This window comes from Saccopteryx bilineata, chromosome 11, assembly GCF_036850765.1.
Source record: "Saccopteryx bilineata isolate mSacBil1 chromosome 11, mSacBil1_pri_phased_curated, whole genome shotgun sequence".
NCBI lineage: Eukaryota > Metazoa > Chordata > Mammalia > Chiroptera > Emballonuridae > Saccopteryx > Saccopteryx bilineata.
This window is the reverse complement of record NC_089500.1, coordinates 54355517-54383168: the sequence shown is the minus strand read 5'-3', so window position 1 is coordinate 54383168 and position 27652 is coordinate 54355517. Positions and strand designations below refer to the sequence as shown.

The window sequence follows — 27652 nt, the reverse complement described above, 5'->3', positions numbered from 1 at the left end:
TATATATGTTACAAAACATCATTTTGTTATCTAAACTTTTTTTTTCCATGTAGATGTTTATTATTAACATAGCCTTTCTTTGCCATTAAACAATGTGCTGCGATGTAATTTTATGGCCAATTGTTAAACTGACATGTCTATACAATGCACTTAATTAATCTCCTCTTAGTTTGTTTCTAATGTTTCATTATTATAAAGAGTTCTAGGGTAAAAATCCTTATATTTGTCCCTTGGGCACATCTACCATAATTGAATTAAGACAGATTCCTAGAAGAATTGCTCGTTCCAACTATATGAGTGATTTTTCATGCTTTTGACATATATTCCACATTGCCTTCTGACAGGTTGCACTAATTGACATTCTCACCAAAAGAGGTAAAGTGAAAGGAGATTATAAAAAAAAATTTTCAAGTCATTCACCTTAAAATGAACCAAGTCATCTTTCTAGAAAACAGGTGCCTGCTCACTCTTCTGTGAAAGGAGTAGGGGCCCCTGTTCACAGTGTTCCCCAGCAGTCTTCTGGGGGGTGCGGCGGGACACATTCATACTCGTAAGCCTGTTCGAAAGCAGGCGAAGCTGAACATGGAGGAGATGATTTCACTCACTGCTCTCAGAAAGCGTGAGAGTGAGCTCTTATTGGTTGCTGGGTCTTCTGATTACCAATTTAATTAATTTGCCTGCTTCTTGGGCTTATCTTCAATTAAATTTTATTATTTTCCTGTCGCGAATTGCTTCCGGAAAAGCCATGTTGTCTGTCCCCTCAGTGCCTTCAGCGGCTGCACGGCACACGTGGTCTTGGGATCGGTACCTGAAGGAACAGGAGGCGACAGCGGCGCCCGTGGAGCTCTTCTCCAAGGTGAGCTACTGAGGGTCTCATATTCGTGCGAGGAATCAACACGTAAGAGAATTAATGAAAATGAAATTGTTTGCCTAGGGAGGACTCCAACTTATTTGACGTGTAGTTGCTGGAAAATGAGAAAACAAAGCCAGTCACAGCCTCAGTGCTTTCCGAGTGTGTGCTTTGGAGCCGGACTCCAGGCTTGAAATCCAGGGCTGCTACCTACCAGCTGTCACCTTGAGGAAGTTATTAGCTGCCATTACTTGCATATGTCCACCCAGGGATCAGGCTCGAGGGATCTGTTTTGATATGTTGAATGGCGGTCATGGGTCTGGCTACATGTGAAAGGAGACAGCCCTAAATCATGTCCTACCTGACTGTGAAGATGCCCGAGCAGCCTCTGTACAGAACTTGCTTGACCAATTGACTACTGGCCCTGGGGCCTTGCAGCTTCAAGGGGTGATCTTTACCCAGATACCAAAACTTCCGTTGCCCTATTCTCTGTTTGTGTTTTCAGTATTTCAGGGCCGATTACTATTTAAAAAAATTATATCTGATTTACATCATTAAATTGCTTTTATTTTAAGGAGAGAACGGGAGATAGACAGACTCCCACATGTGCCCCCATCGAGATTCACACAGCAACCCTGTCTGGGGCTGATGCTCAGACCAACCCAGCTATCCTCAGTGCCTGAGGCTGACACACTCAGACCAACTGAGACACTGGCTGTGAGAGGGGAAGAGAGGAAGAAAGGGGAAAGGGAGGGGAAGACAGGCAAGTGGTCACTTCTCCTGTGTGCCCTGACTGGGGTCGAACCTGGACCGTCTGCATGCTGGGCTGACGCTCTATGTACTGGGCCAACCAGCCAGGGCCTAGATTGCATTTTAACTAGCAGTGAGAAGCTAAAACCTTTTATTTGCTTTACATTTCATGAATCTGTTGGGGTAGGGCTAGTACTTTTTATATGTGAAAGGACTAATAATTGTAATCTGGGGCCTGGCAGTGGAGTAGGGAGAAGAGGTGGTGCAAGTACGGACAGAGAAACCAAGCACTGACACCTCAAATACTGACTGTTCTCTTACTGGACCTCAGCCTGTATTCACATCAGATACTTGACGGAGCTTCGGAAAACACAGATGTGTGGGTATTCCTGAGACCTGCTAGATTGATGCTCAGGGCTGGATCCTGGCAATCTGTAGCCTGAGCCACTCCTTAGGGCTGCTGTGAGCAGGGTAGAGGCCGACGAGAGCAGCAATCCCTCCTTGAGTCAGGTCCCTGCTACCTCAAAAGTAGGTGAGCTCCATGGGTAAGGGATCTCTTGTGACCCCCCTTTCCCAGCTCCTTGTGCCCATCCTGAGCCCTTGCTGCAGTGCTCATGGCCGATCAGGAGGGTAGAGTGGGCCTGACCAAGAGTTGGCCAGTGCTTTCCAGTGGTGCCATGACCTCCAAGGGCAGAAGTATCCCAGCCAGGGTCTAAGATGTGAAGTTCACCCAAAGGGCAGAGGCCAGGCTTGGATGGAATCACTCATTGTCCAGGGACTCAAGGCCTCCAGAAGCCATGTAGGAACAGTCAGTGACTTTAGTTAGGGCTTACATGTAACAAAATTGGCCATGAATGATGCAGTGTCTTAGGAATTAGACCTGCGCTGGCTAGACCTCGGATCCTCAGATCAGGATCCTAGGACAGAGATCTTTTCTTACCTCCACCCAAGATTGATTCTAATATTTGGGGGTTAGGGGTACAGTTTGTCCAATTTCTAGTGCAAGGCAAGCTTTGGCTGTGGCAGCAAAGTGTTTGGTTCTCTGACTAGCTCCTGCCTTCTCCCCCTCATCTCAGCCAGTCAACGTGTTAACACCATTTCTAAGGGTTTCTCCTCTAAGATCCATTAAGGTCCATCAACTAGTGTAAGAACACCTGCAGAAGAGAGACTTTCTCCCCCAGATTTTCTCTTGTGACCTAGTGTTGACCAAAAAACCAGCAAGGGGCGAATGTGGGATTTCTGTTCCCAAAATAAATCTATGGCACTACTGGGTACTGTGTATTAATTGGCCATGGGTCAAATACTATTTGTCCCTTGACTTCATAGAGATCTGACAGAAGAGGTACTGCAAAGTGCTAAGTGACAGGACAGTCTTGGACATGTCAGGACAGGAGTGGGTTCCCCTTGGAGGGGTAAACTGAGAGTTTGCGAGACTCCACTGAGTGGAGATGAGTCGCACGCAGGGGATGCTATGTTTGATGATTCCTGGCTGATAATATGACTTAAAATATGGCTTGCTCAAGTCTTTGAACTCTTACAACTCTGAAGGTGACCGTGTTAGTGCATGAGAAAGCAACATGTCTGACATGTTGGAGTGCCTATCTCTTTATTCCTAACTTAACAGTCAAGCTATTCATGTTTTTAAGGCTCTGTGCATACAAAGCACCATGTAAGACATCTACTAAAATACCAAGGAATTTACGACATGGTTTCTTAGAATCTTGCCATCCAGTTGGGATATGAGATACGCCCATAAAGCATGAAAAACAGTATGAGGCAGAAGGTTGATTGTGAAGTGTATAAGGGGTGAGTTTCTTAGGTATGCTCTGGAGAGGGGCCCTCTTCTAACCCTGAATGAGAAGAGAGAAGGCACTGATTATTATGTCTCGTGTGTCCCGATGAGCTGAGAAGATGCTTGTGTTCAAGTACAGTGTTAACCTAACTCACATTTATATTCTTAGATGAGATCAGCATGGTTTTATATAATTAAAAATAGGTTTCAATAGTATCAAAAAGCAGAAGCCAGCCTTCTGAGGTATATCAGACCAAAGTCAATTTTGTATTGGCATTGTGCTCTTGACTGTCAATGTTCACTTTCATTGTGTAAATGCTAATAACGGTGTTCAGGTCAGCCAGCTGAGATGAAACTCTTCAGCTTTTCACCCCAAAATGTTGAAAATAACACTTAAAATATACAGTTTGCATGTTTTGAATGAAAACTATGAAAAGACATTAATGTCTTGCTTTACTTTTAATTTATAATTTCCATACTAATATTCATGTTTTAGAAGAGGATGCACAGACCCCCTCCCCACATGATCAGTTTTATTGTGCAAATCAGATATATATTCTGCCAAGAAACTGTGTATTTTTTTAAGGAGAGTACTCTTATTTGTGATACTCTTATAGACACAGGTTTTTTACACATCTATAGGTCTGTTTCAAATTTATTTTTGTACAGAGAAAGTAAAGTGTTTTGTAATTTATAATTTATTTTACCATCTGGGATAATGAATATACGAGGATATGAACACCTTCTGTTGACAGAAAATGTAAAAACATTTTTTCTTTATTGCCTGTAAAATGTGCCTATCTTGATTTGATTTCTTTTGTTTTGAGATTGGTATTAAAATGTTTCCCCTCTTCTCTCTCCCTGCCCATCAGCTGACCATACAGTGTACTGTTCTAAGGCATTTTCTCCCTGTTGCCCATGACATCATGTTCACATGTGTCAGCGAGAATCAGAGGCCGCAGTCCAGCCCCATCTGCAGATGGGCATCAACACAGAGCTTCCTCCAGGTCTTTGGGACTGACCCTGCCCTGGTTCCTGCTTCTTGTTACCTCCACTTGACATTTCCGTTTCTGCCATATTCGAAGGCCTCTGTGTCTCTTCTTGTTCTCTAAACCTCAAAGGTCCTTTCCCTTCTATCCCCCCTTTCTTTCTTTTTTTTTTAAGATTTTATTGATTGATATTTTAGAGAGGAGAGAGAAAAAGAGAAGGGAGGGGGAGGAGCAGGAAGCATCAACTCCCATGTGTGCCTTGAGCAGGCAAGCCCTGCTTTCAAACTGGTGACCTCAGCATTCCAGGTCAATGCTTGATCCACTGCGGCCACCACAGGTCAGGCCCATCCCCCCTTCACGTACTTGCCCCAGCCTACGCAATCTGACCCGTTGAAATGGACTTGCCAAGCAGCCACCATCCGCCTAACTCATGTTGACAGGGAATCAGGGGGCCGCAGAGGAGCCACATGAAGACCAGACACTCACCCTTGGAGTTGCCTGGCTGTTAGCTGACCCTGCGCTTCACCTGTACGGGCTCAGCAGTCTGGGTGAGGCACACCCGCAGCGCTGGCAGGCTCTGGGGGAGGGGCACAGCTTCCCTAGCTCTCGCCTGTTTATTCTGGTGGCAGCGAGTCCCCCCAACTGTGCATCCCTGTTGTCCTTAGTCGCTGGCCCAAAAGCTGTGCTTTCCATCCCTAGCAGATGCTTTCTCCCCCGCTGGGGCTGGATAGCTGAGTAGATATGCTGAACATGCGCTTAGGCCCCTGCAGAGCAGGGATGCTTCCGCATTTAAAAAATAAACTGGTATTTCAGAACTAAATAAAAGTTACCATAAGAGAAGTTGAAACTTTCTTGGGTTTCCTCATATATTTTCTATGGTTTAGTAATATAGTTTTAACTTGTATTCTACATAGCTAAGGTGTTGTATTAATTTCCTTTTGCTGCTGTAACAAATTACCACACACTTAGTGGTTTAAAGCAACACAAATGTATTATCTTAAAGTTCAGAAAGTCAGAAGTCAGAAGTGGGTCAGCACGGCTACGTTCCTCCTGCGGGCTATAGGGAAGAATCTGCCTCCTGCTTTTTGTAGCTTCTATGCCCCCCCCCACTCTTCCCTCCAGCCTCAGTTTTTATCATCACCTCTCCTTTTCTGACCTTTCTGCTTCCCTCTTATAAGGACCCTGCGGTGGCATTGGGTACACCTGGATATTCCAGGCTACTCTCCCCATCTCAAGATCCTTCACATAATCACATCTGCAAAATTATTCTTGCCATGTGAGTTAGAATGTCATAGGCTCAGGGATTAGGAATGTGGACATCTTTGGGGGCCACTGTTCTGCTGACCCAGAAGTGCCATCCCCTTTCTGCTGGAGTCCTTGCCCCTGGCCCAAGTGACTTCTCATGGGACGCTTTTCTCCCTTCTTTCTCCAGCCAGATGCACACCTGCTTCCCCTGTACCCCAACTTGGCCTCTGCTTCCTGCGAGCCCACTGTCCCTCTACCAGAGCCGCTTCTCCAACCTCTCGGGGCAGCGTTCTCACAGCTCCTTGCAGGCTCGTGATTTCCTGTTCACGGCCACACCCAGCCCCCCACTTTGAGGTTTATGCTTTCTCATCACTACTGTTTCCATTTTTGTGACTTCGTGTGTGTGTGTGTGTGTGTGTGTGTGTGTGCGTGCGCGTGCGCGAGTGCTTGCATACGCGTGTATGCGCACGGTGCACCTGCTTGTGTCTTCCCTCTTTCCTGCCACCCTGCTCACGCCACCCTCCTGTTCTTGCCCCTGGACAGCCCTTTGCCCAGGTCCACCTGATTCCGTCGCGCCTTGAGTGCCTCCATCCAGGGACCTGAATCTCCTTTTCAGTTCAGTCCGTCTACTCCGTGGCCCCACAGTTAGAATTGAAACTTTTTAGCAATGTTGAACTTTAAATGTCATTGTCTGATCTTGTCCCTTATCGTTATTCCATGCTGCCAGTTTTTCTTTTAATTAAGACTCTTAGTTGTTGAATTCTTCCTTTTTCTTCCATGCTTCATGTCTGCCCAGGCCCCTGGTTTTCTCATTTCAGCCGCTCCCTTGCCAGGACCTTGAACTCCCTCGTACCCTGTCATTGTTTCCTAATACATGGCTGCTCACGTCCTGGCTCTGGATGAGTCCTCTTTGCCTTCGGATTTCTGTCCCACGACCCCGAGCACTACTGGAGAAGAAGCACAAAGCCCTGCACGTTGGTGGCCCTGCAAGCCTGGAGTTTCTGCCCAGCTGGGCAGCGCTGGCCGTCCGTCCGTCTGCCAGGCTGTGTGCTCTGTTTCCCAGGAGGGCAGTTCTCTTCGCCACTTCCTTTCACTCCTGGCAGAAGGGAGTCACTCACTCTTGTCACTCCTTTGATGGAGTAGGTGAGACTGCTCGCACTCTCTCCTGCAAACCAACTCACCGCCCCTGCTCCTTCCCTGTTGTACGGAGCACCACCTGCTCCTGCCCCTCGCCCCTTTCCCTGTGCTCTGGTCGTCCCTGTCTCTGCTCCTTCCCTGTTGTACGGAGCACCACCTGCTCCTGCCCCTCGCCCCTTTCCCTGTGCTCTGGTCGTCCCTGTCTCTGCACTTCTGGAGGCCTCAGCCCACCAGTTATCTCCTGTCCTGCTTGGAAGTTGACTTTGCTTCTCTTCTGAGATTTGTATCCCTTTCCTTTTAGGATACAAATACGCGTGTCTCTTCCATCTTTAGGAAAAAATACTGCCCCTTAATTCTGCATTTTCATCTCTAACCCAGCTCCTTAGTCCAGTCCAGCTTCTTGACATTTTAGACTGCTTTTTCTCTTTTCTGTTTTTTCTAACCATTTCCTCCTCCTCCTCCTATGCCTGGCCTGGACTCCCACGGTAGCCTGAGACCGCACCTGTGGAAATGCCCCGCAGGGGTTCACAGCCGGACAGGCTAGGCTTCACCTTGCACGTCCTCCACTCCAGGACTGTCCGCTGTCGCTGTGATTTTGCTTATACCTGCCACTCCTTGCCAGGCTCTTCCAAAGTCCCTCCATCATCTCTAGTCCTAGGGCCCTTTTCTGCATGGCTCCCTGGCCATCTCATCTACCTCCTTCATTTCCGTCCTACCCAGACACCATGGAGTCCTAACCTCCTCGGTCCTCCCTCGTCTTCCTCATCACATGGGTGCCGCAGAGCTCGTTAACGCTCAGTGCATCCAGACCAGGCTCATCTTCTCAGCCTCCTTCCTGAGTCAGCTTCCTGGGCTTCTTGTCCCCGGGAGTGGCCCGCTATGCTCGTCCTGGTGCCAGCTGATTCTTTCCTCTCTCTTTGCCCTCTGTATGTTTAACAATCCAGTCTGCTCAATTTACCTCTTCATTCTTCAGTTCCCACTCTCTGTCCTTACCACTACACCTGAATTTAGAAATAAGCCCTGGCTTTTTAAAAGCATAGATTGTAACAGAAGTTTCCTACACGGTGTCTTGCCGTTCAGGCCAGCCCCACCTTTAACCTTCCCTGTGTACCCTTGCCACTGTGATCTTTGTAAATCGTAATTCTGTGTATCATTTTCCTACTTACAATTGTAGACTGCTAATTTTTATGCCATTCTGTATGATTCCCTACAGGTGCATCTGTTTCTTGGTAGAATTATACTCTTGAAGACTGACTGGGTGTCCTTCATGATTCTCTGGGACAGGTGCGTGTCTGGGCGCCGGTTATTGGCGTGGTGCTCTTCCATGTGCCGCCTCACTAAGTCCTTCCAGCTACTTTCCCTTCACTTGACAGAGAAGGCCTCTGACGCACTTCTCTGAGCCTGAGTTTGTTTAACTGAAAACAGCAGGTAAATGACGCACTTGTCAGGCAGTGCTGAAGAATTGCATACACTGTATATGAAGTCTTTGGCATATTACGGTGTCTGACGTATAGTCCACTATAGTAAATGAAGGCAGTTTTTACAGTTACTATTCTCTCAGGTCCTAGTCTTTGCTCTCCCCAGAATCTCCTCTCTGTCCTAGACAGCATTCACGCAGAACGCTAGCCAGGGCCCATCCTCCCCAACCTTCATTGTCTCCAGGATTGCCTCAGTTTGACCCAGTGAGGCTCCTACCTGTCCTCCATTGTGGTCATCCAACAGAGCGAATTTTGATCTTGCTTTCATGTTCTCTTAAACTTCAGGGAGAGTGTCTAGTCTGAAAACCACCCGTCCTTTGTGCTGCATCGGACATCTTAATGTTGGCAGATATTGACGTTCCGAATCTTTCATTTTTCTCATTATAATGGAATTCTTCCTGCCTTCACAGTTGATAACTTACTGACTTTCTTCATGATGAAAATGGAAATACTTCCTCGTCTAACTTGCTTTATTTCCTAAAATTGTTAAGTAGGCTTGGGTGTTTCTACTTTTATTCCCCTGCTTTCTTCAGTGACATCATAATCTTGGACATTTCTTACTTCTAGTTCTTGTATCTTGTTATATCTTCTGCCATTAAAATCTGTTATAATGTATTATTTTTTAAAAATCTTTTTGAGAGAGAGAGAGAGTGGGAGGGAGAGAGATGAGAAGCATCAACTCATAGTTACATCACTTTAGTTGTTCATTAATTGCTTCTCATATGTGCCTTGACTGGGGGACTCTAGCCTGGCCAGTGACCCCTTGCTCAAGCCAGCGATCATGGTCTTCAAGTCATCAACCTTTGGCCTCAAGCCAGTAACCATGGAGTCATGTTGATGATCCCCCCTCAAGCCGTCAACCCCATGTTCCAGCTCAAGCTGGAGAGACTGTGCTCAAGCTGGGTGAGCCGTGCTCAAGTTGGCAACCTCAGGGTTTTGATCCTGGGTCCTCAGCATCCCAGTTTGATGCTCTAAACACTGTTCCGCCACTTGTCAGGCAATAATCTATTATGTTTCGGAAAGAAATATTTTGTGTCCTAATAAGGAAATTCTAACCATCCTAGGATGATGAGAGAATGCTATTTCTGGAAGGGCTGAGAATACTTGAGGATCAAAGACACCTTCCTGACTTAACCTCCTAACTGATCAAAAAGGAAGACAGAGTTATTTTAGCACATTCCTGTTCTCTCAGTCTTCCTCTTTCTTACTTGAAATCAAAAGGAATGGCTCACTCTGTGTTTCAAAATGTAACTTCTGCATCCAGACCTGAATTTTATTGTTTAAAACATAGTTTTTCTAAATATACCAGTACATTAAATAGAATTTGGAAAACGTGTGTGTGTGTGTGTGTGAGTGAGAGAGAGAGAGAGAGAGAGAGAGAGAGAGAGAGAGTTTTGATAGTCTGGGTTTGTATTTATCTCTGCAGGTACAGAAATATGCTATGAAAATTCATGTTTGATATAACCTCCTGTGAAAAGTATGTGAGACACCTAGAACCTTTTCAACCTAAACAATTCAGTCAGATGTTATTTGTGTTTTGAACATGCTTCCAAATTACTTAATAATCACTGAGAACACTGCCTTAGTTTTAATAACGATTCTTAGACAATACTTTAAATAGCATTATGCATGGCCTTTTTAGTGGTTATATAAAACTTTAATAAAATAACTTAGTATAAATTCTGATATGCTTAGAATCAAAAATAGCCTCTGTCTGTATTTTCTTTTATTTGCCTGACGTGTTTGCTTGTTTGTTTACTTATTTGTTTTTGTCTCAATATGTATTTTGTTGCCTCCAGTTTGAAGATAACTTCATTGGTATATAACAGTTCTTTCAGAAAAAAAGCTTTTTGGAAAAGGGAGTGTGTATTCTATTGAGATGTTTGGCCAGGGTTTATTTAAATCCCCAATCCTATTGAGGGCAGAGAAGGAAGTGTCCTGTAAAGCTAGAATGTGGCCTTCCAACGTGAAGTCATTTAAGCTGATTAATTGCAGGACCCTGAGGAACAGAGCCAGTTCCCCTTTGTGTTTATTTGTCATATTCTCTAGAGCTGCATCCTGATCTTGTGCCTCAGATCCTTTCCCTGTTCTTGGGATCCACTCTCTGAAGTGGTAGGGTGCAGAGTCCCAGGGCGCTGTGCGGTGGCCCAGCAGATCTGAAGTAGTGGAACTGACAGCCAGATCGGGGCTGCTGTTTTCCTGGGGGGGGGGCGCGAAGCCCCTGCACAGGTGGCTTCCCCGGCAGTTCCAGCTGGAAGCTGAATGCCATCTTCAGAGCTGCTCAGAGGAAGAGAAATTCAAAGAAGAAAGTGGTGAATTTCAGACTCAGGGAGAGACAGTTTCTACAACTTCTTTAGGTAAAGGAAATTTTTATTAAATGAATCTTTGTCTTTCTTTTCTGGGAGGGTTTAGTCTTTTGGGGAAAAAAATGCGGATTTATTGTTTTAGATGCTAGACTCAGAGGATTTGTGGAATCCACTCCAATGTGGTGATGACCAATAATTTATCAGACATCTTTAGATGTTACTTTTAAAAGTTCTAAGTAGTTCTTATTTAATACTGTATGGGTTCTTTCTCTTTGTTCGTAAAGATCTTTGTTGGTGTAAAGGTGCCTAAATTCAACAGAATTTCACCAACACTGATAGGTTCTGTTTTGTTTCTGAGACTATAATTCAGTCAGTGGTTAGGTCTGACCAGAGATTTTTATATATATACTGTATGCCAAATTCTTGCTGTCAATAGGTCAGTAGGTTCTGGGGCAATGAGAATTTTGCATCTGAGACTGTAGTAAAATAGATTTTAAAATAACAGTAGGAATTACATTCACTAACTTGCAAAGGTATACTTTTGTCATGCCATGAGTTCTATGTTCTCTATCTGTAGAATGCCCCTTGGTATAATCTTGGCAGCAGTTTGGGATTCAGAATTAATTTATGAAAAATGTTCAAAATAACATGAAAGTACTCTCTAAAATTAGAGTTTAAAAATACACAGTTGGCCATCCTCTATTGCTGTCTGAACTGCAGCTTTGCAGGGAGTTATGTTTAATTATGTAGGTGATGATTTTGCTCCATTAGCTTAAGAAATAAATGGCAAAACAGGCATCACTTAGAAGGAGCAGAACTCGGGCATGGCCTGCTGCTGGCCTGTACATGCACGGGGACGCTGCAGTGGACAGCTGTGTTTGCTTACTGAGGTCTCCTGCGTGTGCATTTACTTAGTGGGTTCGCTGATGACTGCTCCCGTGAAAGGATGGCCACGTGGTTCTTAATCTTTTGGGGGGTCTCAGGCCCCTTTGGGCAGCTAATGAAAGCTGCTGCTCATTTCCTTAGAGAAATGTTTATATCTGTTTGCATTCAAACTTTATGTACAATTCAGGTTTCTTTAGCCCCCAGGAAATCGTGGCTCCCACCCTTAATTCACTATTAAGATCAGACACATTAAAATGTGGTTTAAACAGGAATAGGAAAAAAATGTGTCTGTGAGTGATGTGTGCTGTGAGTGAATGTAGTGTGTGTGTGTGTGTATTTATATATATATATATACACACACACACACACAAATACATATATGTATATTTCCTCTGTGATTAAAACAAGAGAAAGTCAGAAGGGGTTCTAATATTCTTGATATGCCCCACTGTTAGCTCAGGAGAAAACCATTAAGCTTCTTAAGGGAAAAGCAAGGAAGGAGTTTCATAACCTCTCATAGTTTGCCAGTATCATGTGGTGAATAGTCATTTATGATGAAAGATTCATTGCGAGAAACCGGGGAGAACATTGAAACTATAGTAACGCACCAGAAAGTTGGAATTGAAAAGTGGGCACAAAAATATAGTTGTTAATGAGCTGTCCATAAAGTCCTTGAAACTATCGGTAGATACTGATAATGTTACAAAAGTAAAATGGTCACATTATGGAAAATTTGTAAGTCATTTTCACCCTTGAAACTTGGGTGTCAATTTAAACTCCTTGCTTCATCTTCTGCTTCCAAAGCCGCGAGGTAATGGCCATTTTACCTCCTAAATAGCCATTGAATCTGGGATCTTCCCCTCTGCTCCAGCTCCTCTTTCTGGATTGACTGATGTCCTCATTATTGCTTGTCCAGCTTGCAGCATTCTGGAATGTAATACATCTTTGCAGTTAAGCACGCGGACCAGGGCTTGAACTCGATTTCTAAGTTTTAACTGACTAGCTGTGCAATGGGAGCATGTGTGACCTCCTCTGAGTCTGTTTCCTCGTGTGAGAAAGGGATTGTAATAGTGCCGACAGGGGATTGTAAAGCTCAGATAAGCTGAGTTAGATGCTGTGCAATTATTCGGTAGATATTAAAAGCTTCCTTAACCATCTTTCCTATTTCTAGTCTTGTTACTTTCCTAGTTAATTCACCACATTGCCATTACTGCCAGTAATACGTTGTTTTTTTTTAAATTTTTTTTTTGTATTTTTTTCTGAAGCTGGAAACGGGGAGAGACAGTCAGACAGACTCCCGCATGCGCCCGACCGGGATCCACCCGGCACGCCCACCAGGGGCGACGCTCTGCCCACCAGGGGGCGATGCTCTGCCCATCCGGGGCGTCGCTCTGCCGCGACCAGAGCCACTCTAGCACCTGGGGCAGAGGCCAAGGAGCCATCCCCAGCGCCCGGGCCATCTTTGCTCCAATGGAGCCTTGGCTGCGGGAGGGGAAGAGAGAGACAGAGAGGAAGGAGGGGGGGTGGAGAAGCAAATGGGTGCTTCTCCTATGTGCCCTGGCCGGGAATCGAACCCGGGTCCCCCCCACGCCAGGCCGATGCTCTACCGCTGAGCCACCGGCCAGGGCCAATAAGTTTTTTATAAAGTGCAAGAGTGGTTTTCTCTCCTCTGTGCTTAAAAGCTTTTGCCAGTGTTTCATCAATGAAGAATAAAGGAAAAGTTTTTTAACAAGACAGACAAGGCTTCTTGTCACTGTGTACTACACGCTTGCCTAGCACCATCGTCACATGATTGTGTATGTGTTGATTAAAAAACATTAGCATTTAAAAATTTTAACAAGACAGAGAATATAAAAATAAATAGTATTTTCTCTGCAGGTTCCTCTTTCTAGGTGAGCTACTCAATTTGGTATGTGTACTTCCAGATCTGTATAAATGTGATGTAGATATGTGAATAATGTTCATATAAATAGCTGTCTTTTATCTAACACTCACTTTATATGTATCAGTATAGCATGGCTATGATGCCACTGATCCTGGTCTGTGTCTCACTTTTTAACAGCTGCATTGTATTCCATTGCATTGTGTCTATTTTCTCTCCATCTACAATTATTTTTATATATACTGTTGCAATAAAAATACAATGCATTTTCCCCCAAATGAATAGTCATGTCCTAATGCCATTTATCTTTACTCTCCTGGCTTAAAATGCCACCTTTATTTGATTTTATTATTTATTTTTTTTAGTGTTTGTTTATTGATTTTAGCAAGAGAGGACGGGAGAAAGAGAGAGACAGACATCGATCTGTTCCTATATGTGCCCTGACCAGGGATCAAACCGGCAACTGCTACACTTCAGGATGATGCTCTAACCAACTGAGCTATCCAGCCAGGATATTATTTTATATTAAATTCCCACGTTTGGGGCATGGCACTCTTTGTGGCACTGTTTTCAACCTGTTGGCATCATCTATGTTCACAGACTACCAATGTTTCAGACCACTGATTTTAGATATTGAAAAAACTCACTCTAAGTTTTAATTATAAAATAAAAGCTTACAAATTATGAAGTCAGTGAGTGGGATAGTGTTGCCCTTAATCTTTCAGAATGATCTACCAGAGTGACTAATAACCCATGTGCTCAAGCCGGACACTCCGTGGTCTCCAGCACATTACATCACCTCCTGTGCCCCAGTTTTATCATCCGCATAATGTATGTAATGACACCTATTCATAGAGTTTTTATGATGATTTAATGAGCTGATACTTGTAAAGTACTTAGAACAGGACCTGGCCCAGAGGTAAGTGCTTCATAAATGCTTCTTGGATAAAAGCACCTTTGTAAAGGATAGCTCAGGCTCAATAAGCATTTGTTCTCATTCTTTATTCTTCATTTCTGCTCAATGAGAAAATTATATCTGTTATAGTTGTTAAGTATGATAGTAAATGTGGTGGTTCTTCAGATATATCTGGACCATTTTGGGTATTCAGATCAAGCATAAACCAAGAGTCCTCTTGTTTTATCAAATGCTAGGCCATAAAGAATATTACTGTCCAGGCCCTGGCCAAGTTGGCTCAATGGTAGAGTGTCGGCATGGCATGCAGGAGCCCCGGGTTTGATTTCCGGCCAGGGCACACAGGAGAAGTGCCTATCTGCTTATCCACCCCTCCCCCTCTCCTTCCTCTTTGTCTCTCTCTTCCCCTCTCGCATCGGAGGCTCCACTGGAGCAAAGTTGGCTCGGGCGCTAAGGATGGCTCTGTGGCCTCTGCCTCAGGCGCTAGAATGGCTCTGATTGCAGCAGAGCAATGCCCCAGAGGGGCAGAGCATCGCCCCCTGGTGGGCAAGCCGGGTGGATCCTGGTCGGGCGCATGCGAGAGTCTGTCTGACTGCTTCCCCATTTCCAGCTTCAGAAAAATACAGGAAAAAAAAAAAAAAAGAATATTACTGTCCAAACCAGCCAGGCTAATTCTCTCAACTTGAGAGAGAGAGCAGCAAATGATTCATAGCCTTCTCTTTGGTTGTCTTTGTTTCAGGAAAATGTTTCTTCCTGTTCCTTTCTGCAGTCAAGAAAATCATCAAGTATTGAAAGAGTTAAATTTTCTGTGATCATGCTGTTTATATTACAGTTTGTCTATATAAGACTTCCTGATGTCTCCTATTTCACATTTAGAATTGTGACATTTAGGTCCTGGAGAAACACTTGAGACCATTTGAGATTCTAAAGATGCTGCTGAGGTAAATCATTAAAGAAGGCCACTGACTGAACTCATGGCCGTGGTCCTTGGTGTTACCAGAAATTCGGTTTTTAACATCTGCATCTCAAACCCTGTGATCAGCTTTCCCTCTGGCAGCCCTCACATGGAGGTTCGGAAACCAGAGGCCTGTGTCTTTGCCAGTCTTTTCAATGCATGCTAGAATTACATGCCACAGTGCCTGTGATTCCACTGCATGTCCACTTTCTTTTTTTGTGTGTGTTTGACAAGGACAGAGAGAGACAGAGAGAGAGAGGGACAGAAAGGGACAGACAGACAGGAAGGGAGAGAGATGAGAAGCATTAATTCTTCATTGCAGCACTTTAGTTGTTCATTGACTGCTTTCTCATTTGTGCCTTGACAGGGGGGCTACAGCAGACCGAGTGACCCCTTGCGCAAGCCAGTGACCTTGGGCTCAAGCTGGTGAGCCTTGCTTAGAACAGATGAGCCTACACTCAAGCCGGTGACCTCAGGGTTTTGAACCTGGGTCCTCTGCATCCCAGTCTGATGCTCTAGCTGCTGTGCCACCGCCTGGTCAGGCTGCATGCCCACTTTCTTCTCTTTCTTTCAGTATTGAATTAAGATCAGAAAAATATTGTTGACTGCCAGCTCTTGCCTATAAATAAAATATAATGCTATGGGCATTCAGATAGGACCTTCCACTTAGCAGGTGACATGCCTGTGACAAGCATCTAGCTGGTGCTTTGTGAGTGCTGATGGCCACCTGCTTTGTGTGATCTGTATAGTAACTCAGAAGTAGTCATGACAGCCTGATCTCTGCTTTTTAATGGGGTTCTCAGTGATAAACAGTAAAGTGTTTGGAATTTCTCACATCTACCTCTCAAGTGTTCAAGAACTGTTCCTGCTTGCATCTGTGACTTTGTCCACCTATGGAGCCCATCTGCTGGCACACATGTGTGAAAAGTGCCCTCCTGCACTGTATTTCATAGAGGAATTTAGCCAATAGCCTGTTTTTCATTGGCATGGTGCTCTGTTTTAATATTGTTTCCTAATGCTCTAATTTTAAAATAATAGTACATCATTTTTACCTGCTTTTGCTCTGAGGGATGGAAATTTGAATAATTCTTTTTCATCATTAGTGACAAATTAATCAATGTCATACTAGAAAATATTATTTTGTAACTGTTCTTGAGAAAAGAATGACAAAACAGAGCACATTAACTTCTGTCCCCAAGAGCCTGTGGGGCTCCTTAGAAATGTCCTGGCGGTCTCCCACGGCTCGAGCCACATTTTGTTTTGCCTGGTTTATTGCCACGTCTTTCTCCTTATGTGGAAAAAGAGAGGGTGTCAGGCTTTCAGAAGACTTGGGTCCTTAGTTAGACTGTACTCCTAAACCAGTTGTGTGACCTTCTGAAAGTCTCTTAACCTCTCTGGGCTCGAGTTTATTTACCATAAAAGTTCTATTCAGGTCTAGAATTTCAGTTCTATTTTTTTATCATAAAATACACTTTTATAAGCACAACTATCAATTGTGTTCCTAAAACATAAGAATTTTAGAAAGGGAAAATACTAAATCTCTTATGAATAAACCATTCAACAGAAAAAGAAATGGATGAAAGGTGGTGATATTTCTCTCTAAATGTTGCCTTTCAGATGGTTAAAAATGAATGTTTTGTTTTTTATTTGAAACCCACAAAGAATGCTTTTGGCTGTTTCAGCCACATAATGTTCCTGGAAACATTATTTATGACTCCCAAACATTTCATTGAGGAACCACCATGAAAGGCTGACAAAGGATAATGTTGCTTATTCTAACTCTCGGCTGTGAATTATTGCCGTTGTCTTGAATTTATCATTCATATGTGATAAGGAGGTATAGTCTGCTCAATATAATTCTGATTCTAATTTTGCATCAGTGTGGTTAAAATCTGAAAAATGTTCTCTCAATTTCTCTGGCTTCTTAAATTTTCCTTCTGCATTATTAATATACTCTCCTTGAGGTCTCTTCTTCTCTTTTGCTTTCTTATCAGTGTTGTGTGAATGTGTGTGTGTTTGTGTGTGGTGCTTTTGAAGTTAACTGAAATTCCAAAGCAGTGAACAGGAAGTAGTCACTCAAAACTCGTTAAATACAACCTATTGGAAAACACAGTAGACGTGAGAAGGCTGGGAGAGTTATAAACACACACATGACATTTATTTTTGTAGAAATAATATTTTCCTGAGAAATCATTCATTCTTGCTATTACATTTTTGGGTTTGGTCATTGTAGGGAAAACAACTGTGTTAAGCTTGTTCGCTTGCACTTTGCCTGATTAGTGTGTGAGCACATGGCAGGGCCCCGTGTGTGTAGTCTACGTAAAGCTGAGAGTGCTTGCCCGCAGGGCGGGATGCGATTGCCTGCTTACCACTGAGAGGGGCCTTTTCGCCGATTGTTTGCCTGCTGCCATGAGAAGAGGTTTCCCCCTGCCTGTTTTCTTGTCTGCCGTTATGAGAATATTAAATGGGATGGCCCACTGCTTTCTGCTCCGCGGCATCTCTGCCGTCTGCCTGAATCCAATGTGAACCTGCCTGGCCTTGGCCGCTGGCGTTCTAGTCATCTTTTCAGTTTTTTCCATGGAAGCTTCTAGAATGATTTGTGAATGTAAGAAAGTTTTAAACAGTATTTTATAAGCCCTTTTTTATAAAAAAGGGTATACACCCAAGTATAGAAGCAGGCTGATGAACGAGGGTACCTTGTCCACAGTGGAGTACAGTGCAGCTGTCGAGAAGATTGTGGACAGCTGTTGTGACCTGAAGAGAACAGCATATATAGTATGCCACCTTTTTAAGAAGGAAGGGTGTGGGGAAAACAGCTGCGTTGGCCTGCTCACTAGCAGTTTGCATTGTTAATGCACGAGCATGTGGCAGTGCCAGGTGTGTATATAGCCTATGTAAGGCTACCACTGCTGGGTGGAGTGTGCATTGCCTGCCCGCCACTGTGAGGGGCTGTTTTTGCAGTTTGTTCACCGGCTGCCATGAGAAGTGGTGTTCCCCTGTCTGTTTGCTCGTCCACTGTTGCAAAACTCTCATAGACGGAATGGCCCACTGCTTTCCACGGTTCCTTTACCACCTGCCCAAATCCAAAGTGGGCCTGCGCGGCCTCAGCCGCCAGCATTATAAAGGGAAATTTTAGAAAAAACTAACTACTTATTTTTGCAAACAGAAACAAGGAAGGGTAAACCAAACACAGGAGGTTGGTTATACACACAAGGTGGAGTAAGGTGGAGAGGACACGGGAAGGAGAGACACTGAGTACCTTTTTGTACAGCTGTAACTTTTGGAAGCTTTAACTTTTTATGAAAGAGAATGTTTTAATCTTACGGAGAATACTCTGCTCTTAAGGAAAATTATTTAGTATTTAGGAGTAAAGAGCTGCTGGGAAAACAGCTGTGTTAGGCTTGTTTGCTCAAACTTTGCCTGATTAGTGCATGAGCACATGGCAGCGCCACATGGGTGTAGTCTATGTAAGGCTGTAGCTGTTTGCCCTCAGGGTGGGTTGTGGATTGCTTGCCTGCCACTATGAGGGGTCGTTTTGCTGTTCGTTTGCCTGCTGCCAGGAGGAGCAGCTTTCCCCTGCTGATTTGCTCATCTGCCGCTGTGACACTCTATTAAAGGGGATTAGCCTTATGCTTTCCAGCTCCACAGTTCCTTCCTCTGCTGTCTGCTCGAATGCAGTGAGGACCTGCCTGGCCCCAGCCACCAGTGTTACATCTGGTGCTGTGAGCAGGATTCAGATCAGATTGATATGGAGCCACCTGTACCCTTGAAGGAGGGAAGAGGGGCGGTCCTTTTTCTCCAGCATATGGTTCCCCGTGGCTCTTCTTTTGGGGGCTGTGTCTGGGTGATTTTTACAGCCCTGCAAGCAGAAACTGGAGCTCTGTGTGAGAGGCTATGCGAGGTCAGAAGCTCCAGGATGAGCTGGACTGAGTGACAACAGTGGCTTGAACAGCAGTAGTTACTGGAAAAGTAACTATAGCCTTTGAGAGCTTCAGTTTGCCCTAGAAGCCAAATGTGGGCAGTGACAGAGAAACCACTGCAGGTTTAAGAGCTCGAGCTTCAGCTCCAGGCTGAGAGCCGGCAGCTGCAGGAGCCGAAGCAGGTGCTGAAGAAGAAGCTGCATTTCCGTGGCAGAGTGGCTCTGAGTTGGCGAGAGCAGTCCTTTCTAATTCCTCCTCTTCTGAGTAGGAGGCTCGAGCTGAAATTGCCATTGGCAGACTCAAAGCCTGGCTGATGGTCACCCAGAAGGTAAATAGCCATCTGTCAAGAATGCCTCAGGGGCAGGCATAACGCCCTCCTCAGGTAGTGGAACACTCTGTGGTCCAGCCCTACATCCAGACAGAGCTGATGGAGTTAGGGGTGAAATTGAGGCAGAAACACACTGAATCCCTGGCTGCTTTGTTGCTGCAGTTGTGGGACCAAGGGGTGAATGGCATCATGCTCTCTGGAACAGAGGTGGAGAAATTTTCTGCCATTACCAGACACTCCTTGAGGCAGCATCCTCAGAACTGCCATGACAACCCAGGAGACTATACCCTATTAGAATGGGTGATGGCTGCCATTCATACAGTCTGGCAGAATGCTGAGGACTTGCCAGGGGCAGTGAGTAAGTGGCAATTCTATAGGGTTATGCCCCAAATTCTCCTGGAACTAGGTATGAAGAAGGTTGCTTTCAATCTGCTGTCCCATGGGCCAGATGAGGAAATATTTATGGCAGGGATGAGGGACCTTATTCTCTGTTGTGCCCTTCAACCTTTTGAGTCACTAGTGGCTGGCTGTCTTGAGCCCCTATATGGAGAAGCCCATTAACACAGTAACACAGATGGTAGCAGGTTTGGGTGAGGTGGAGGCAGCGTGAAACCAGAAAGCTGTGTGGGCTGCTGCCCATGCCCCCCACCCCGCCAACTAATAAGAGAAATGGGCCGGTAAAGGTTACCCAAACACAGATGTAGGTAGATTTGATTCCAGCCAGAGCGGTTAGAGAGAAATTAGATCGGAAGGTCTAATAGAGTCCTGTTAGAGCTTTGGCAGCAGCTTAAGCCACAATAGAAGTTCCATCTGTTGAAAAGCAGGGAAAACAGATGGTCCCAGCAGCTGCCAAGAAAAGGGCTGCTGTTCAGGTTGCATGATTGCAAGATTAGGTGACGGAGACTACCGTGGGAGAGGAGGATCCCCACAACCTGTTGTTCCAGTTTGAATAGTGGGAAGGCTGAGGGACTCGCCCTAACAGGGATGGGCGGTGGCAGCAGCAGCAGCAGCAGCAAGAGAACTGTCAGGGTGACATAGGCCTTGAGGGTGTTTGACCTCATCAGGCCCAGTGAGCTTGCTGAGGTGTTTGGATGGGGCTTGTGGCAATGGACAGAGTGCTTATGGAAAGGTTTGTTACCAAAGAGCTGTGTGCCTAGTTTCCTGTACTGGATCTTTACCTTGGGTGATTTGCACAGACAGCTAGGCTGTTCATCGTGGACTGATCATTGACTGGTATAACGGACTCTTGAAGCAGGGACTGTGACAAGAGGGGGCACTGGCTCCCTTGTTGGATAGATATGCTGCTTGTGGACACTATGAGAGACCCTGATGGGGTCCTGTGGAGGGGCTCCGTGGCACCTGTGCAGCCTCTTGTGCACCAGGAAGCTGCTCTCATCCAGTTCTGTAGATCTGCACCATGGACACTTTACAGCTTCAGTGGACATGGCCCTGGACCATACAGGCCCTCCCACCTACTGTAGGGTAGGGCTCTAGAAGTGGGCTTCCAGTTAACTCCCTGGGCAGAGTGCTCAGGGAAGCATTGTGAAGGGCACCTTTGTAATTATTGTCATTTTTGGTATAGTGTGTGCTATTATAATTTTGTTGCTGTAGTCTATACTGTTTCTGTGATGTCATGTATCCCACTCCTCGCACAGGGACTATTGCGGAAGATGCCTGTCACATTGATTTTGAGGGGAGCAACTCTAAAGGGGTGGATTGTTGGGGAAACAACTATATTAGGCTTGCTCACTAGTATTTTGCCTGATTAGTGTGTGAGCATGGGACAGCAGCCCGTGTGTATAGTCTATGGAAGGCTACGGGTGCTTGCCCTCAGGGTGGATTGCAGATTGCTTGCCCACCACTGTGAGGGGCCATTTTGCTGTACTTTTGCCTGCTTCTGTGAGAAGTGGTTTTCCCCTGCCTGTTTTCTCATCCGCCGTTGTGAGAGTCTATGAAACGGGAATGGCCCAATGCTTTCTGGCTCCACACTTCTCTACCATCTGCCCGAATCCAATGTGGACCTGCCTGATCTCAGCCACTAGCATCAAAAGAGCCCTCAAAATGATTTGGAAAAAAATTGTATGCACATGTATGTGTATATGTGTATCTATATGCCAATACCTGTATACGCAGGACTTGAGTATGAGGAGCAGATGGAAAGGGGAAAGCAGATGTGGTGGGGTGTTAATAATAAATAAATCTGGGAAAAGGTTAAGTATTCTTCCAACTTTGACATTTTCAAATGAAAAATTTTACAGAAGATTACATTTCACTTTAAAAATAGGCATTCATAGATTAAACAGTAATAAATTGTAACACCATTAGAAATTAAAAGGTAGCTCTTGAACTAGATTTTAATCATTTCCCTTCAGTATACTTATAAGTTTATTTGCAATTAGGAGTATATTGACTAGCTATGCTGAATCAGCTTGAAACTGCTCAAAACTAATAGTAATTGAGCAAGGCTGTGGGAAATAAGACCAGTATTAAATTAAAGAATAATGAATGAGAACAAATTAGAAAGTCCATTATGAAATGGATTCCATCTACAATAGCAACAAACACGGAAAGGTATACAGAAATAAATATGACAAAGCATTTTTGTAATCTATGTGAAAATTTAAAAAAACATCTTAGATAAAATAGATATCTAAAAAAAATAAAAAGGACAAAATGCGGACAAAATCCACTGTCTTTCAAGTACCTAGAATTTTTTCTCAAAAATTGTTATCCTGGCCCTGGCCAGTTGGCTCAGCGGTGGAGCGTCGGCCTGGCGTGCAGGGGACCCGGGGTTCAATTCCCGGCCAGGGCACATAGGAGAAGCGCACATTTGCTTCTCCACCCCCCCCTCCCTCCTCTCTGTCTCTCTCTTTCTCTCCCGCAGCCAAGGCTCCATTGGAGCAAAGATGGCCCGGGCGCTGGGGATGGCTCCTTGGCCTCTGCCCCAGGTGCTAGAGTGGCTCTGGTCGTGGCAGAGCGATGCCCCGGAGGGGCAGAGCATCGCCCCCTGGTGGACAGAGCGTCGCCCCTGGTGGGCGTGCCGGGTGGATCCCAGTCGGGCGCATGCGGGAGTCTGTCTGACTGTCTCTCCCCATTTCCAGCTTCAGAAAAATACACACACACAAAAAAATTGTTATCCTTTTACTCAGTCTAGGAATCTGAGGTCAATATACATGTCCAGTAATCAATGAGTTTATTTATTAATTCAATAACTGTCAAATATTCCTTTCAGAAATCCCATCTCCTACTGTCTGGCTTGGAGTCACATCCCCAGACAGAGTAAGCTAATATGAAGCAAAACCCCAATGGATAGGGCCGTATTTTAGCTCTAACATATAAATCCAGCATACTCAGTAAAGGAAATAGTGATAATAAAACAGTCTGAGAAATATGAACTCTAGACAGGCTATATAAGTTTAACAGTTATAATCAGTACATAAGTATTTAAGTGAACATTATTTTCCATGTTTGATGTTATTAAAAATATATGTCTTTTATCAATTTAATAATATAAAATGTTCAGTAAATATCAGACTTTATAAGCCATTTGCTTTCATCAGTGGCTTTTTACTCTATATAATTTTCACAAAATGCATACATTTATGTTAATATATAATTCATATGCATGAATGTTTTTTTATATACACTTCTCATCAGTTCAGCTTAAACTTTAATAATTATATCTTCTTTAACAGACAAAAGCAATGTTGTGGGATTCACTGATTGCTATCAACCTCAGGTGAAAACTATTTAACAATTAAATCACTAGTACCACCTATGGATGAAGAACTTATTAAAAACCTTGCTCTTCAGAAAGACTCATTGTAAACAAATAAGCCAGAAAAAAATTAAAAAGCTAAAAACAGACCCACAAATATGAAAAACAGAAAACTTTGCAGATCAGTGAGCTATTCAAAACATTTTTCTTCAGTACTTATTTATCCATACCAAAAAATAACCCTACCTCACACCATAGAAAAAGTCAATTCCAATTGCATTGTAGATTTCAAAATGAAGAACAATTTTTTAAAAGGGCACTAGGAGAATATCTGTGTAACTTCAGGGTTGCAGGGGATTTCATAGGCTAGATTTACAAACTGTACGAGAAATAATTGGTATATTTTACTACATTAAAATTAAAAAAAAATTATCTACTAAAAGTTATAAACAAAGTAAAGAGCCAAGTTACAGACTGGAATAAGTAATCATTATGATCAACAAAAGACTGTTTCCAGAGTACAGGAAGAGCTCCTTCAAATCATTAATGAAAAATGAGCAAAAGGAATAAATGGGGAGTTTACAGGACGTAACGTTTTGTAGACAAACTATTTCAAAGCACATGAAAATAATGAAACCTTCTTTCAGGGTCAAATATGTAAGAACATCCTTCTCTCTTAAGCTATATAACTGAGCTTCCAAACTACTACAGTAAGTTCATGATTGTATGTATCGCCACAATACGTGCTTTACGATGATGTTGTGAATGTATTTCAGTGGCTAATGTTATATCATGACATTTCATAGGACCAGACCTTCCCAGAACACGAGAATGGTTTTCAGGTTGGAATGAGATTAGAAGGCATTGATCCCCGACATCCATCTGTATTTTGTGTGCTTTCTGTAGCTGAGGTAAGAGATGATGTTATTGTCTTGAGCTAATTGCAGTGAGATCTCAGAAGAGAATTTTCTAGAGAATATGAATTGAGTACTTTCTGTTCTAAACAAGTTTCAGTACATTATGTTCCCTAATACAAATTTAAATGGGAGGATGGTTCATATATGTTGATGGCACTGACAGAATATATGAGTATTTTGTTAATTTTTTTTTTTATACAGACAGTGGCCAGGTTACGATCGAGATAGGTGCTGCAGGTTTGTTCTTAAATTGAATTTGTATGTAAGTTGAAACAGGTACACTTACCTATTAAATACAACTTAGACATGTTTGTCTTAACATATTTATTTTTACCTTTCTGTACATATAAATACTTAATCATTTTCAGACCTACAGAACCTATCTGGCTTGTAACCCAGTGACTGCCTGTACTTCAAGTATATGAAACAATGAACCTTTGCAAACATTGCATTTTGCAGGTGTGTGGTTACCGTCTAAGGCTTCATTTTGATGGTTATTTAAGCTGCTACGATTTTTGGACCAATGCTGGTTGTCCTGACATTCATCCAGTAGGGTGGTGTGAAAAGACCAAACATGAATTGCACATCCCTAAGGGTAAGCCAGGATGGAAAGAAAGTGAGTTGTTACTTCAGTTTTATTTTAACATTTCATGAAATAATAACAAGAGCCTGCTGTGTTTTGATTTCCAAAATGCAAATTTGATTCTCAAAAATGAGTAAGTCTATAAGGATAACATTCTTAGAAATAAATGTCTTTAAAAGAAAAGCATTAATAACTATTTGAGTCAGATATTTTGATAAGACAACTAGGGCAGAAATAAAATTTTATTTTACATCAAGTTTATTAAACCTTATCAGGAATCAAGAAACTAATGCTTAAATTATGGTCAAAATGAAATACCTCCATCAGTGAGACTGTACAGTGAGGAAACTTGAGGCACTGTCCTTCGTTTCCCACGGAAATCATGGGGAACAGGGACATGTGTCAGAAAATAATTTCACTGTTGTTTTTTTATTTGATGGGAAGTAAAAATCTCATCTTGATCTTTTGTCATATGGGAGAGGAACCTGGGACGGGCACGTACCTGCAGCCTTATTCTATTGCTGATTGCAAGTGAGTTGAGGTTTTGACCAGGTGGGATGCCAATGGGTCCATTTCTTTGCACAGCAAAGAAGTTGCTTCTACAGAAGGTCTCCTGCTTAAATATTAGATGATTTGATTATCGTGGAGACTTCTGGAGTTAGTATCATATATAGTCATTTTATTCTTAGTAACCAACTCAGGGGATCCATTGGGATCTGTCCTGAAACTAATGGCAGAGTCTCTTAAGATTGCTGGATCTCATCAAAGCTGCTAACAGGCCACTGGCTCATTTACTTGGTAGGTATTTATGGAGCCCATAGTCTGTGTACACACTGGGGATATAGCACTGAATAAAATAAGCCATCTGTCTTCCTGGACCTTTTATTCTGGACAAGAATAATAAACAAAGATAAAGATTGAGTGTCAGGCAGAGACGGGGTGGGGGACTGAGAGCCTCACAGAGACAGCCCTTGACTTAGCGTGGTGAAGAAAGGCCTGAGAGGGTGACATCTGACAGACACATGGGTGAAATGAGAAAAGGGATGTGGCTACCTGGGAAAGAACACTTATCAGAGAGAAAAGCAAGAGTAAATGTCCCAGGGCCTAAGTGCACTTACTGCACTTGGAATCCAGGGAGGCTCATGTGCCTAGAACAGAGAAGCAAAGGCGAGAAGATAGGAGATGAGGTTGGAGATACAGCCCTGCCTTTGAAGGCTGTGCAAGGAGTTTACTTCTATTCTAAGTGTAACACTGACTCAGGAAATACCTGTTGAGCCTGTTGTATTTGGGCCAGCACACTGTGAGCCACCTTAGGGCACATGAATGAGAGGATAATGCTTTTTTTAAATTTGTGACAGAGACAGAGAGAGGGACAGATAGGGACAGACAGACAGGAAGGGAGAAAGATGAGAAGCATCAGTTCTTTATTATGGCACCTTAGTTGTTTGTTGATTGCTTTCTTCATGAATGAGAGGATAATGCTTTTTTTAAATTTGTGACAGAGACAGAGAGAGGGACAGATAGGGACAGACAGACAGGAAGGGAGAAAGATGAGAAGCATCATTTCTTTATTGTGGTACCTTAGTTGTTCTTTGATTGCTTTCTTGCATGTGCCTTGATCAGGGGGCTACAGTAGAGTGAGTGACCCCTTTCTCAAGCCAACGACATTAGGCTAAAGCCAGCAACCTTGGGCTTCAAGCCAGTGACTTTTGGGCTCAAGCCAGTGACCATGGGGTCATGTCTATGATCCCATGCTCAAGCCAGCGACCCTGTGCTCAAGTTGGTGAGCCCACGCTCAAGCCGAATGAGCCTATGCTCAAGCCGGCGACCTCAGGGTTTCAAACCTGGGTCCTCTGCATCCCAGTTCATCACTCTATCCACTGTGTCACTGCCTGGTCAAGCAGATAATGCATTTTTTTTATGGGAAGCCTGTCAAGCTATGGATCAGAAAGCTGGAGCAGCTGAATGGTCTTTAGACTGTGAAGGTGTTTTTGTTGTTAAGGCCAAGTGTCTGGCACCCTGGATCGTTCACCATCAGGACCTCTGATGGTCTTGCTGACATGACTTCTTCAGGAATGATGATGAATTCAGGAACTCTTGTCTCCTTCTTTTGCTCATTTTGGGAAGTCCTAATGGGATGCAAGATAGCCATCAAGGCACCATGGTACCAATTCTTTATATTAATGAATTTTAAAAATTTGCAGGGAATCATATGCATGGTGGGAAATCACACTCAACAGTTCATACATCAAAGAACATTGAAAGAATCTAGAGGTTTTAATTTAAATATCTAGCAGTTTGCTAACAGGCATTGAATTTATCACAGAAGACTGAATAAGAGTAGTATATTTAATATGCACATGGTTACATCTTGTGGGTATCCTGAGTAATCCATACTTTTCTTTAGGTTATAGAAAAGATAAATTTGTTTGGATGAATTACTTGAAGGCCTGCAAGTTGCAAAATGCTCCCAAGAAACTATTCAGAAACAAAAGTTCTGTAAGTATTTTCTGCCTGCCTCAGTATAATTTAGATTATTCCTTGAGATTAAATTTTTAAAAATCACTATCTATTCTGTTGTATTTTCATTTTAAGAATGCTTAGCTTCCTGTTGACTTTTATCACTTAATATGTCAGTTTCTTGTGGGCATATCATTTTGCCCCTTTAAACATATAATGAAATACTTTTATTAAATGGAGAGAATTGAAAACTTGATATATAAAGCCTGCTAAAAATATAAAATGCTTTTTAGAAATGTTTTCTTTTTCTTTGTGTTTCTAGTAAGCTAGTTACCATTTAAACCTAATTTTGGATTTTTTTGACAAGGAAATACCCCAGGTAGACTTTGAATGTACTGACTTTAGTTGGATTTACATATAATGACAGTGAGGGTGACAATTTATTCCGATTCAAGGGATGTAGAGAATTCGAAAAGTGTACACTTATGCCACCTATGTCCCCAGCAAATTGTTAAGTCTTGGGGAGGGAATGAGGACAAGTGAC

The 27652-nt window shown here is 43.4% G+C and overlaps 1 protein-coding gene across 3 annotated transcripts in view; it reads left to right on the top strand.

Moving 5' to 3' along the window:
* L3MBTL4 (L3MBTL histone methyl-lysine binding protein 4) overlaps positions 1–27652 on the top strand; it is a 398557-nt gene that overhangs the window by 46456 nt on the left and 324449 nt on the right. For 2 of the 3 annotated variants that reach the window (XM_066247315.1, XM_066247318.1), the window contains exons 3-6: positions 765–856; positions 23955–24059; positions 24525–24681; positions 27056–27147. In XM_066247315.1, the coding sequence (XP_066103412.1) occupies positions 765–856; positions 23955–24059; positions 24525–24681; positions 27056–27147 (446 nt within the window). The remainder of the gene's footprint in view (positions 1–764; positions 857–23954; positions 24060–24524; positions 24682–27055; positions 27148–27652) is intronic. The other variant, XM_066247317.1, reaches the window with a different exon arrangement.